Source organism: Prionailurus bengalensis, chromosome A3 (genome assembly GCF_016509475.1).
Source record: "Prionailurus bengalensis isolate Pbe53 chromosome A3, Fcat_Pben_1.1_paternal_pri, whole genome shotgun sequence".
NCBI lineage: Eukaryota > Metazoa > Chordata > Mammalia > Carnivora > Felidae > Prionailurus > Prionailurus bengalensis.
Genome location: NC_057354.1, coordinates 105,380,443 through 105,394,011, shown reverse-complemented (window position 1 = coordinate 105,394,011; position 13,569 = coordinate 105,380,443). Strand labels below are relative to the sequence as shown.

Below are 13,569 nucleotides of genomic sequence, written 5' to 3'. Positions count from 1 at the left end.
AAATGGTATTTTGCCATTGATAAGGATCTTGCAGAATGGGTAAATATTGTCCACAGAGGTGAACAGTATTGATGTCTGTGTTCATTTCTGCAGATGATGCTGCCTCCAAATCAGAAAACAAAAAGAAGAATACAAAGAAAGATTTTGAAATTGACTTTGATGATGATATTGACTTTGACATACATTTTCGAAAAACAAAGGTTTGTGCTAGATTTATTAGCATATGTGCTTTCTTTTTTTTTTTTTTTTTTTTATTTAAAAAAAATTTTTTTTAACGTTTACTTATTTTTGAGACAGAGACAGAGCATGAACGGGGGAGGGTCAGAGAGAGGGAGACACAGAATCTGAAACAGGCTCCAGGCTCTGAGCTGTCAGCACAGAGTCTGACACGGGGCTTGAACTTACGGACTGCGAGATCATGACCTGAGCCAAAGTCGGCCGGTTAACCGACTGAGCTACCCAGGCGCCCCTAGTGTATGTGCTTTCTTAAATTACTCTTTTTACTCTTCTTTCTTTTCAGATGTGATTTTTTTTTTTCTTTTTTTTTTTTAGTATTTATTTATTTTGAGAGAGACAGAAACAGAACGCGAGTGGGTTAGGGGCAGAGAGAGAGGGAGACACAGAATCCAAAGCAGGCTCCAGCTCCAAACTGTCACCACAGAGCTCAACGTGGGGCTTGAACTCATGGGCTGTGAGATCATGGCCTGAGCCGAAGTCAGATGCTCAACCAACTGAGCCACCCGGGCACCCCTAGATGTGATTTTTGTTTTAAGTTTATTTATTATTTTGAGAGAGCACGAGTGTATGTGAGCAAGAGAAGGGCAGAGAGAGAGAGAGAGAGAGAGAGAGAGAGAGAGAATCCCAAGCAGGCTCTGTGCTGTCAGCATGAAGCCCAATGCAGCACTCACACTCACAAGTGGCGACATCCTGACTTGAGCCGAAATCAAGAGTTGGACGCTTAACCAACAGCCACCCAGATGCCCCACAGATGTGATTTTTTAAACAATTAATTACAAATATAAGTTTTAGAGTAAATAGATGGTTTCATTCTCCCTCAGTCTCTAGAGGAATTGAGAAAAAACCCCGAACTCAGTGACAGATAGAATCAGGTTTAGAATATGAATAATGTCTAGCAAAATCACTCTTTCACATGGAACTGGGAATTCTGACAGTAGACTAGTGCTGCCCAAATCCTTTCCAGGCTCCTTAAAAAATACATATATATATGTTTTGAACATTCTTATTAAAGATGCCTAAAAACTTTTTTTTTTTTTTTTTAATAGGCTGCTACTATTCTGACCAAATCCACTTTGGAGAATCAGAATTGGAGAGCTACCACTCTTCCTACGGATTTCCTCTATGAGACTGATAATCTTGTCCAGCTGCATCTCAAACCAGGAACCAGGGTAAGACCAGGATAAGACTGTTCCTTGGTTCGTTCAGGCTGCTGCTGTTGTCTAGCCTGCTGATAGCATCAGAGGTATCGGATGATGGGTAGTGTGACTGTCAGACAGTGCCTTTAAGGAAAAGGAGAGAGCGAGAGGAGAGATGTGTGTTAGCCCAGGGCAGTTACTGGAAGACGCAGTGGGTATAGCAGAGCTAAAGGGAAAGCTTATGGGATAGATGCACACCAAAGATTTGAAATACATCAGTTGGTTAGACCTCCGGATGGACATTGAGCCCTACACGCTGAAATGCTAGGGCGATAAACAATCTTTTGTTGAGGTTCTTACAAGATGTTAGTTATTGCTTGATTCTCTACTTTCTCGTTGAGGTGGTGGATTCACTAGGCAGATGCTGTCCCCAGCCCACGTTGCCTTCCTCATGGTCAGGGTGTGGACGGGGTGTAGACTGTGACATGAGGGGTGATGTAGGTGCCAGTGTCTGACTGTGCAGTCCTCAGGGAGTTCTCCAGTGCTGCGCAACCTTCCTGGCTCCTCTGTTAAGATGAGCACTCCAGACCACTTGGCGCTGTACCTAGTCGCCGTTCGCTTCATCTGCCCGTGGTTCTTCTGGTGATGCTGGTAGCAAGCGCGTGTCACTGTTGCCAGGGTAACCAGTCAGTGGTTCAAGCTAGGTTTCATTTATCTAGACCCCGTTCATTTGCATTCCTGGTGGTTCTAGTCTTGTGGCATCATATACACAAACTGTCTTCAGTGTCCTCTTCCTTATTTTGCCTCTTTCTGTACAAGACCGTAATGATATGTATACAGCTCCCCCAAATCACTGATATCTCACTTTGTGTTTTTTTGTAAACCAACAGTAATCTATTTTCCTTTTTAATCAATACTGTTTACTTAATAGAAATACTCTTAAAATTGCAGAAAGAGATACAAAACCGCAGTACGAGAAAGTATGGCTATGGTCAGTATTGGTAAGATGCTAGCCCCCTCGTTCTGATCAGAAAGTGGAACCCTGTGGCGGAAGAGCGGGATGGTAGGACCCTTCTCAAACCCTGCCCAGCCTGGAGCTGCTCTCTGCGGCCACAAGCCACCCCCTTTTCCCTCAAGCCCTTATTGTGAACATTTGAAGATTGTGGCCTTCGGTGGGAATTTGCATATTCAGATGTTAAGGTGGTAGAACAAAGTCATTGAGACATTGCATTCCAGGGGGTGGTTTTTTGTTTTTTGTTTTATGATTGTCTCTTATAGGAGAAAGAACTTTTGCTTCTGACTGTCCATGGGAGCAAATTCACTGTGTGTGGTAGGGCAGCCAGGCAGCAGGAGCTGGAGATCCCTGACCTTCCCAGCAGAGCTACACTGGGAAAATGACTGTTAAGCTCTGGAAACCCTGGAAATTAGATGCTGGATTAATAAGCACTGTTTGGTTAGAGACTATACAGATCAACCACCCATCCAGTTTAATATCTTGCAAGGGGATTCTAATAGCAACCGCTGTCATGTTCCCTTCCTGAAACACTTTTTGTAGACTATGGACAATTTAGAGTGTGCCTCGAGGAGAGTATCCTAAATGGAGAGAGATTTAGAAATAGGGTTATAGGAGGAACAGTGGAAGAAAGTAGACAATAAATGCCTATTGTTGAATATCATTTTTGGATTTGTATTATAAAAACATTGTGAAGGGGTTTTTTTTGGCTGCTTTTGGGTATAGGGTTGTATTAAAATATTCAGTATGCTTTGTAAACTACATACCTTCAGCCTCATGTCCTTCTCCCCAGAGAAACCCCTCAGGCAAAAATCACTGGTCTAACGATCAGCAGATATCTGAAGGGCTGTAGTCACAGGCATTCCCAAAGGAGGAGGCAGACTTGTTCTCTGAGGCTCTCTCTGGAAGGCAGAACAAGGACCCTGTGTGTAACAACAGGGAAAAAAGCTGGATGTTTCTTCTTATGATTGTCCCAGAAATGAGACAGGCTGCCTGTGAATTAAAATTGTGAATGGGTTTTCTCAGAATTGCTCGAGCGGCAACCAAGTTGACTTCTTTTCAAATAGCTTTAGGCAGTTTTGTTTTTAATGAAGAAACCCTTTCCAATAAAGTTGTGCACAGACCTAATTGCACACCAGCTCTCTGGTTTATTTGGGTTGGATGGAGTCTCCAAGCCCTGCTACCCCAGGGCTTGCTCTAGAACGGAGCTGTGCAGTTGAAGTTGTCAGGATTAAGATGACTTTTCAGGGCCCTTAGAACTCTAAAATTCTATAATTCTATTTATTTATATATATATATATATATATATTTTTTTTTTTTTTTTTTTTACATTTTTATTGTTGAGAGACAGAGAGAGACAGAGTATGAGCCGGGAAGGGGCAGAGAGAGAGGGAGACACAGAATCTGAAGCAAGTTCCAGGCTCTGGGCTGTCAGCACAGAGCCCGACGTGGGGCTCGAACTCACGAACCGTGAGATCATGACCTGAGATGAAGTCAGACGCTTAACTGGCTAAGCCACCTAGGCACCCCTAAAATTCTATAATTCTAGGAGATTGATCATAAGAACTAAGGTTATTTCCCATCTTAGTTTAGAGATGCTTTCCAAGAAATTGCTTTCTACTGTTATTCTTTCCTTCATTCTAGTTACTTAAGATGGCCCAAGGCCAGAGGGCAGGAACTGAACATTATGAAGAAATTGGAGACTATGATTACAACAACCCTAACGACACCTCCAACTTTTGCCCTGGATTACAGGTAAAGGAGAGAAGAGCTCTGTCCTCTCTTCTGAGCGGAAGAGCCTTCTTTCCTATATGGTAGAAAGCTGCAGGAAATTCTAAATGAGGTGGGGAGTTTGTGGCTGCCTGCCCTGCCCCAGGCATCAGGGAATGAGCAAAGCTGAGGAAACAGCCAACACCTTGGCCTGCTTTGCCGCCAGTCCTACATGCGGAAACGAATGATCATACTCCAATAAACCAGTCAATATCTTTAGCCTGTGCAAAGCACTTATCTTGGCTATTTGGGGATTTCAAAGGAAAATACTCTTCCTGCTCTGAGGAGCTAGTATTTCGGCTAGGGAGACAGAGCACATAGACGTGTGAAGATGGTGTGATCTGATAGGCAAAAAGTCTATGGGGTAGATTCAGGAGACCAGGCTTCTAGCTCTGATTTTGGTTCTTACATTGCAAACTTATACAAGCTACTCCCCAAATTTAGATCTAGGTTTAGGCTAAATAATCTCAGTATTCCTATTGTGAGTCCACTAATGAGATAGCAAATGTAAATAACAGAAAGGGGGAAAATATTAAGCCTCGTCTGTGTCCCTGTAGGGAGAGGGACAAGAACTGCAGAATAGTTTGTTCACCTTACCATCTTACGTGGAGAATTGTGTTGTTACGTTTTAGTGAAAATCCAGACCTCTTGAGTGCTTCTCAAACTTTCCCGGTGTTTAAGAATCACCCTAAAAAAGAATCACTGCTAAAAACAAGTCCTGGGTCCCAGCCCAGAGATCTGATCCATTCCTGCTAGCCTTGGTCCAAGAATGAATTTTTCATGGCTCCCGGACAGGAATCCTGTGGCCGGCTGGAGACCCCTGGCGACTCTTGTGCTCACATTGGGTGAGGGATGTGGGTCAGATCTCCAGTGTTTCAAGAATGCTTTCTATAAAATGAAATCTTAAGTTGGCCTGAAGCCAAAGGTGATACTGGCAGTTGTGATTATTGAATTCCTTTTAACTTGCTCTAGAGGTCTTAGTTAACAGAAGCTTTCCTCTTAGGGTTTATGTATAACAGGAAGATAAGTAGAGGCACCTAGAAGTCCATCGTAGGCTTGACTCACACAATGAACTCTCAGGTGCTCTGCTCTTGATGTGTAAATACAGTCTTTTTCAAGGATACTTCTAAGCGTCTCAGACTTAGCCTCTCAGCTTCTGCCAAACTTGAAGAACTGTTTTCTTGCCCAGGCTGCTGACAGTGATTATGAAGAGTCGGATGATTTATTTGCGGGACCAGTTGGGACCTTTGACCTTACATCTTGCCATCCACCTAAAACAACACAAGAGAATGATGATATCCCTGAAGTCCAAGGATTGGACATCACCACTTATGGGGAGTCGAATCTGGTAGCTGAACCTCAGAAGGTAGAGGTGAAAGCTGAGAATTATATTGTTTGCCTGAGATCTGTTTAATTTGCCTCCTATATGAGAGTCATATTGGTCTGGGCTTGATTTTTTTTTTTTCCCCCTCCATTTTAAGTCGTTGCTCTCTAAGTGGCTGACTCTTAAGTAGGGCTGTGTTGGGAATGAGCTGATGCTAATTAAGTATGTGTAGAACTAGTCATCTCTCCAGAGATTGTGATAAACCATATAACTAGGAGCAAAGTGGTAAAGTATGTGAATGAAGGCTGCAGGCAGGGAAAATCGGTTTCTGTGCTGATTGCGTGAGGCTAGCTATTTGTCTCTGGAAAATCTTGGCCAGATTCAATTTGTATTAAATTATCATGCATTAAGCATCTGTCCCATACCAAGTGACAGGCTTGGTGATTTCATATATATTTGATTGACCTATGTCTCTTTCCAGGTTAGTCTTAATGTAGATTATACTTGATCAACAAGAAATAAGATTAAAGGAAGGGACTCTATTTTGGTATATCCAAAGGAAGTTCTAGAACTCCTTGGATTAAACCAAACTAGATTCTTTTTTTTTTTTTTTTTTAATTTTTTTTTTTTTAACGTTTATTTATTTTTGGGACAGAGAGAGACAGAGCATGAACGGGGGAGGGTCAGAGAGAGGGAGACACAGAATCCGAAACAGGCTCCAGGCTCTGAGCTGTCAGCCCAGAGCCCGACGTGGGGCTCGAACTCACGGACCGCGAGATCGTGACCTGAGCCGAAGTCGGTCGCCCAACCGACTGAGCCACCCAGGCGCCCCAAACCAAACTAGATTCTTTATTTGAACTCTAGACTTTTGATTTTACAATGGGTTGATGGTAAATGTTTTTTTTTAATTTTACTTAGTTTTACTTGGTTATATATCTATTGCAGGTAAATAAAATTGAAATTCATTATGCCAAGACTGCCAAAAAGATGGACATGAAGAAGTTGAAGCAAAGCATGTGGAGTTTGCTGACAGAGTTCTCCAAGCATGCAGACGCGGAGGTAACATGTTCTGCTTACTCTCTAGGTGCCCGGCATGTGGGAGGGGAATAGCTCATGGTTAAGGCTCTAAGATCAATGGCGTGAATTCAGAAAGCATTCATTCAGAAATACAAAGAAACTTCACACCTTCTGAAAGAGAAATGAACCAAGTATATGAACATGCAAGTCACACGAAAGGCGATGCAGATGGTAAACTAGTGCACGTGACATTATTCAGCCTTGCTGGTAATCAAAAAATACAGATGAAAGCATTTTAGGCTCCTTTAAAATAGCAACTTTAGCAGTTAAACAATTTTTTCAGTACAGAGTTGAGGAAAAGCTTGGAGCACTTACTCACTGCTGGTGCAATTTAAGTTGATAAATGACCCTTTTGGAAAGCAAATTCTAACATCTCAGATGCCATAAAATGTTTAAGCCCTTTGATCTAATACTTCTTAATTTGGGAAATATAATCAAAGTAGGAAAAGAGTAAAAAACAATTTTGTCAAATTGTCTCTTTCTCCTTCAGAACAAGGTGAAACCTTGACTGACTCTTTCCAACTAAATGGAACTCTCAGTTAACCAGAATCCTTCCATCCTCTCTATTGGACCGCTAATGCTCAGGCAATGTTCTGAGCTTTCCAAACCCAGCCCGTTCTCCTATACCTTCTCCTGTTGGCTGAGAAGTGAAAATCAGGCTTTGACTGAGGACCCTGAGTTGTGTAGTCCTACATATCAGCTAAGGCTCCAATCATATGCCTAAAACTGAATAGGATGCAAATGTAAGGGAAATGCGCTTTTTACAAAGTAGAAAAGAGGTGGGGTGCCTGGGTAGCTCAGTCAGTTAAGTGTCCGACTTTGGCTCAGGTTATGATCTCACAGCTTATGAGTTTGAGCCCCGCGTCAGGCTCTGTGATGACAGCTCAGTGACCAGAGCCTGCTTTGGATTCTGTGTCTCCCTCTTTCTCTGCCCCTCTCCCGCTCACACTCTGTCTCTGTCTCTCTCTCAAAAATAAATAATAAAACATCTTAAAAAATTAAAAATAAAAAAAAAGTAACAAAGGGGTTCTACGTAAACTTTGAGTTTATTTATATATTTATTTTGAAGATTTGTTTATTTTTTAAAGGTTTTTTTTTTGTTTTTTTTTTGTTTTTTTTGTTTTTTTTTTTAGCGTTTATTTATTTTTGAAAGAGAGAGACAGAGCACAAGCTGGGAAGGGGCAGAGAGAGACACACACAAGAAGCAGGCTCCAGGCTGTGAACTGTCAGCACAGAGCCTGCTGCGGGGCTGGAACTCACAGAGATCATGACCTGAGCCAAAGTCGGATGGTTAACTGATTGAGCCACCCAGACGCCCCTAAAGATTTATTTTATTTTATTTTTATTTATTTATTTTTTTTCAACGTTTTTATTTATTTTTGGGACAGAGAGAGACAGAGCATGAATGGGGGAGGGGCAGAGAGAGAGGGAGACACAGAATCGGAAACAGGCTCCAGGCTCCGAGCCATCAGCCCAGAGCCTGACGCGGGGCTCGAACTCACGGATGGCGAGATCGTGACCTGGCTGAAGTCGGACGCTCAACCGACTGCGCCACCCAGGCGCCCCAGATTTATTTTATTTTTAGAGAGACAGCATGTGACCAGGGACGGGGGGTGGGGGGAAGGAGGGAGAAGGAGAGAGGGAGGGAGGGAGAGAGGGAATATCTTAAGCAGGCTCCATGCTCAGCACAGAGCCCGATGTGGGGCTTGATCCCACAACCCTGGGATCATGATCTGAGCCAAAATTGAGTTGGACACTCAACTGACTGCGCCACTCAGGCACCCCAAACTTTGAATTTAAACAACTTAGAATACCCTCTACTCCAGGGATTATGGTTAACTAAGAATTTATTCTTTTTTAAAAAGTCTTTTATCACGAAAATACTCAAACATATTAGTAGAGAGAGAATAGTATAGTGAACACCTACTTCTGATAACTATAACTGTTTTATGTATACTGTCATCCATCCTGTCCTGCCTCCCCATCCCACCCACCATGTACACATTCTGAATTATTGTAACACAAATACGAGACATGACATCCTTTGATAACTGCTTGTCGTATGGATTATGGATTCTGTGCTGCCCTTGGCTGCGTTAGGCCAGTTGAAACTATAAATGATCATGGCTTTTGTTTGTTTGTATTTTTTTTCCTCAGAGAAAACTAGAAGACTTTTTGCAGTTTTTCCTTTACTGGGATTACATTGACATTGACATCAACATTTACCATCACTTGGTAGTCAGTGTCCTGGTGCAGGGCTAAGGAATGGAGTCCCCTTATGGGTCCCTTTTCTTTAAGATGTAACTTAGAAAATGTGGTTTCATTCAGATGTAGACTTTTTGGAGATACAATCTTTAGGTTTATGTTGCTTTCTCGAAAGTGAACTGGTCCTACATATCGGAGTTGTTAATATCCTTCTTCTGTTAGACAAACCACAGTGAAACTGGAAAAGAAGGGGACATGGGAAAGGTGGCTGATGAGAAGATGCTCAGCCGGCTCACAAAGGACCTGCAGAAGAGGTGCGTGCCAGTGACCGCAGGGCTGACGGACCCTTTGCACACGCTCTGCTCTTTTAATACTTGGGGCAGTTTTTCTGTGTCTTCTTTGCATTGTGAAATGAGTTAATAGAGACCAACTTTTAAAAAGGCATTTTTCTGCACCATTGGCTGGAATGGGACAAGTGATATTTTATTTCCAAATGAGAAACTAGAAGAACCTGCTTATAAAATGCATCTGAAATATTTCTTTGTTTCTTCTTAGTTTGTTCACTGGACATGTGTATTCATACTTGATGAAAGAGCCTTTGTTCCTAGAACTGCAGCGACCCAGCTAAATACTTGCCTCTTTGTTTTATAGCTTGCCTCCCCTCATGGCTCAGAACCTCTCTATACCTCTGGCCTTTGCCTGTCTCCTACATTTGGCCAATGAAAAGGTAGGTAAATCTGGTCAGCGTGGGAGTATTCTTTGTTCATAGCAACCTGTTTGAGCTCTTAATTAGATCTCTCACGGGCAACCTCATAGGACATCTTAAATACAGTGACTTATGCAGTACTTCCAACCCAGAGGATTAACCATGCACTTAGAAGTAACTTAGAAAAAGGCCACTGGGTGTGATTAGCAATGAAAATAATGAGGAAGACCCAACTGGGGAAATTTTTAGGTGCTGAATTGTGATCTGTCAGTTCCCAACTTTAAAACATAAAGTGCTTTTGTATTTTTGGGTGTCAGAGGCTTTAGAGGGCAAATCCTGCCGGTGCCAAAGTCAAGACACATGGAGATGTGGTGGAGGACGGAGGGCCAGGTGAGGATGAAAGGAAAATTGATGCAGGGAGAGGATAGTGAGACATGGAGGCCATGGTCAGCAGGGCTGCACCACCAACAATGCCAGGCTCCGCAGTGTGCCACGCCAGCCAGCAGAACTGAGCAGCTGTGGCACAGTCACCAGAAGAGCGGGCAGGGACCCATCTTCCCAAGAGTGTGGTGGCAGCTACCCAGGACGCAGCCCGGTGAGGCAGCCAGCAACAAGCCCCAACAAGTGGCACTGCGTGAGGCTTTGTGCCCTTTGTATCCTTTCGTGTCCTTAGGCAGCTGGTCCCTCACGTAGACTTTGGCTCTTGAAGTAGAGCATCACTAGGGCTGGGCATGTCTCGCTGCTACCGTGCACCACAGCTGTGGATTCTAACCTCCTCCAAGACCGGAACCCTGCCCCAGAGCCGAGAGTGTGGCGCCTGTCTGAACACTGAAGAGTGGTTTGAGAGGATTGATAAGATTGCACTGGAATGCCAGCAAAAATGGGGTGCTGCAGAAGCACCCAGGATTTCCTGTGTGCCAGTGCCTGACCTCTGGCCTCGTAATTAAAATGACGCAATGATGATCGGCTGTTTCGCGGCTCTGGGCTTGCTTGGACCGACTGCTGGGCCTGAAGGCGAGAGGTTCCCTTGCAGGATGACCCGTGTAGGATAGCCTTCAGCCTATCCACGCGGACCTCCCACTGGGAGTCAGGGACCAACCACTTTTTCTCTTTCGAAGGTCATGACCTCACTGAAGAAGAAGAACGTGTCCATTTGGCAGAAGCTAGTTTTGAGGCTGGGCAGGGAAGAGATGTGGAAGAGCCAGTGAGCCAGGACAGGTGCTGCGCGTGTGCACCTACGGTGCTGACTGTTGGGCCCGGGCGTTCACTACTGAGGCATGAACAGAGCAACCCAGCTTAGCTTCTGACGGGAAGAGCTTATACATTAGAGCCACCGTGGTTGATTGTTGACCCAGGAACATTGAACTCACATGGCTGCTGGGTGAAAGGTAGTAAGCAGCAGTGGCTGACCGGAGAGATCATGTGCCCTGTTCAGAAGTCCTGAAGACAAGGCTAGGGGACACACAGCCCCATCCGTGGTTGTGGGAGATGGCAGTGAGAATGGCTCCGTGTGATTCTTGACATGTTCCAACTTATCCAATGTCAGAAGCAAACTACATGAAGAAAGAATAACTAGGAGGAAAAAAAAAAACAAAAAGATATTATCATCCTGACAAGAAATCCACAAATGGCTCTGAGGAGGATTCCCCATCTGAAGAGGAGGGCACACAAGCCATCCATCTGTCTGACATTCAGAAGTGTGACTGTAAAGCTGTTCTGGGGGAGGCCTGGAACCTCACACCATCTTTACGGACGTAGGTGCTGGTGAACTCTCCCTCTGGGTGTGTTCTCCTAGCACACACAGGCTCCTAAAGCACAGGGTGCCTCCAAAGCTCAGAAACCCTCATCTTGAGTCCAAATGAAGAATGTTACTGATTTCACTCAATTGCGCCAGTCTGAGAATCGGTGGTGCCCTGGGCTGTGTGTCTCTGCAGAAGCCTGCCTCTTCCCTGTGAGAGAGCGGCTGTATGATCTACACTCGGTTCCCAAATAGACCAGGCCGAGGAAACCCTGCTAAAAAGCATCGGTGATTCTGTGGCCTCACTGAGGCACATAATGCTCTGGCTCCAGCACTGCGCTGCTTCCCCCAACACTAGGGCCGGGATTGTTGTGCTGTGATCGAGTGTGTCTTTAGGGGCCCAGAGCGCTCAGCATTTAAAGGATGGGGAGATGGCACCAGACCAGAAACCCTTGGGCTAAGCGCTGAGGGAGGCCATTGCTGGGTCTTGGCTTTGGGCTGTTTGAGAAGATTTGACTGTAACATTGACCCTGTCAGTTACCATGATAGTCTGTAGGGGTGTGTGGTAACTCAGTTTAGAACCACCAAGAGAAATTTCACAACGCTTAATACCAGAACATGACTCTCTTGTGGCCTTCTTTCTCCCTGTCTTTCACTCCCATCTGGACTCTTCATCAGCCACTCTGGGAATGAGCTCCCCTGAGAAGTGCGACGGGGCTTGGGGTGCAGTGGTGGACGCTGGGTCTCCTCTACCTCTGTGGGCCTGAGTGCCAATATGGTGTGACTGATTAGCCAAACCTGAACCGCTTCTGGAACCTGAGTCGTAGAAGTCACACTTCAGGGGGGTATGATTTCAGCTTTCCATCGTTAGCAGTACAGGAAGGTGCACCAGAAAGGGTGGTGTGGTTGCTGAGTGCCAGCACATCGTGCCTGCCTCCAGTGCCAAGTGAGGGGAGGTATGCTTGTGGTGAGCTTAGGCAAGACAGGCCTCTGACAATTGTTTGGTCCTAAAGGAAACAAGTGCCTGGGATTGGTGGGGAATTCATAGGGTGGGAGAGTGGGGGTGTTAGGTGGGAGAAGAGCTGAGAGGTAGGGAAAGGCCTGAGCAGATGGAGCGAGGGGGCTGTCACGGCCGTCCTCAGGGATGAGGTTATGGGGCAGGGAGGGGGAGGGCCTGGACAAGGCCACACATGGACAGGGTTAACAAGCATGTGTTGTGTCTCCTGGTGGCTTCCCATCCACTTTTCGTTCCTTCCAGAGCAAATAGCTTAGCTCTTGGGCCCGTTACAGAGAGAGGTTGTTGCAGGAACCAGCACCAGGAAGTCTTTCTTTTTGCCTTTTTTCCCCCTGCAGTTGGCAAGGATTTGCAATTAGCTTTATTATGCAAATGATATTTGCTATAACATAATTTTCTTACAATCATGGGACTAAGTTCATTCTTTGTAGTCACCACCCTGTTACCTTGATTAGAATCTGTTCATGTGTTTGATCTTCCTTCAGAATCTAAAGCTGGAAGGAACTGAGGACCTTTCCGACATTCTTGTGAGGCAAGGGGATTGAGTTTGCCCGAGAAGAGTTGGCAGAAAGGGGCTCATCGCTTCTTCGGTGACCAGGACGTCCCCACTCTGGGTGCTGCAAGTGCGGCAGGCCTGTGGCAAGGCTGTAGCCCACTACCAAAGTGCCGGGTTTTTTATCTGTTGCTCTTCCCTTCTCTTCCTCACGGTCTGGGAACCAGCACCCTGAAGCTCTTTGATTAAAGTTTCCTGCCCTGTGGTGACCACAGGGAGGAGATGGTGAGGGCACTGTTTTTGATTATGAAAACCTATATCCGTGTTTTGAATTCATGTCTAGTTTTTGCCTCCTCAGTTGATCTTTGTTTTTTTCCACACTTTTGTAGAAAATTATTTCCCAGTAGGCACTGGTTGTCTTTAAACAGCTGTCTAAGCCATGTACATAAAATACATCGTCTGTGCACTTACAAATGTATATATGTTATGTCTGCTTAAATAAAATCATTCTGAATCATATGCTTGACAAAATATTTGACTATCTTCTAGTTAAGTTTTAGAGCTGGTGCTTTCCCTTAAGGGGGTTGCAGTCTTGTTAGCTTGATGAGGTACCTGTGTGTCAGTAAAGGCAGGAAACACTTAAGGGCTGAGAAGATTGGTCTTGTAACAGTAGAGGAGAAAGAAACCACTGGCTGGAGGTTCAGATTTCCAGATTGGGTCCATTGGGCCTATGAATTCTGCTGGAGGGTGATGGTGGTAAAAATTGCTAACCTTTGTTAAGCGGCTACCTCCCGTGGATTACTTCACTCAGCCTTCTTAGCATCTCTGTGAGGAACATAGTTTCATCACTCACATC

General features: G+C 44.7%; 1 protein-coding gene across 2 annotated transcripts in view; it reads left to right on the top strand.

The window, feature by feature from the left end:
* NCAPH (non-SMC condensin I complex subunit H) overlaps window positions 1-13,232 on the top strand; it is a 34,251-nt gene extending 21,019 nt beyond the window's left edge. The window contains exons 11-18 of one of the 2 annotated variants that reach the window (XM_043604059.1): window positions 94-200; window positions 1,284-1,406; window positions 4,030-4,140; window positions 5,345-5,521; window positions 6,425-6,538; window positions 8,984-9,075; window positions 9,413-9,488; window positions 12,706-13,232. In XM_043604059.1, the coding sequence (XP_043459994.1) occupies window positions 94-200; window positions 1,284-1,406; window positions 4,030-4,140; window positions 5,345-5,521; window positions 6,425-6,538; window positions 8,984-9,075; window positions 9,413-9,488; window positions 12,706-12,765 (860 nt within the window). In that variant the 3' untranslated portion in view covers window positions 12,766-13,232. Of the gene's footprint in view, window positions 1-93; window positions 201-1,283; window positions 1,407-4,029; window positions 4,141-5,344; window positions 5,528-6,424; window positions 6,539-8,983; window positions 9,076-9,412; window positions 9,489-12,705 lie in introns of both variants that reach the window. The other variant, XM_043604058.1, reaches the window with a different exon arrangement.
* Window positions 13,233-13,569: the final 337 nt, after the last annotated feature.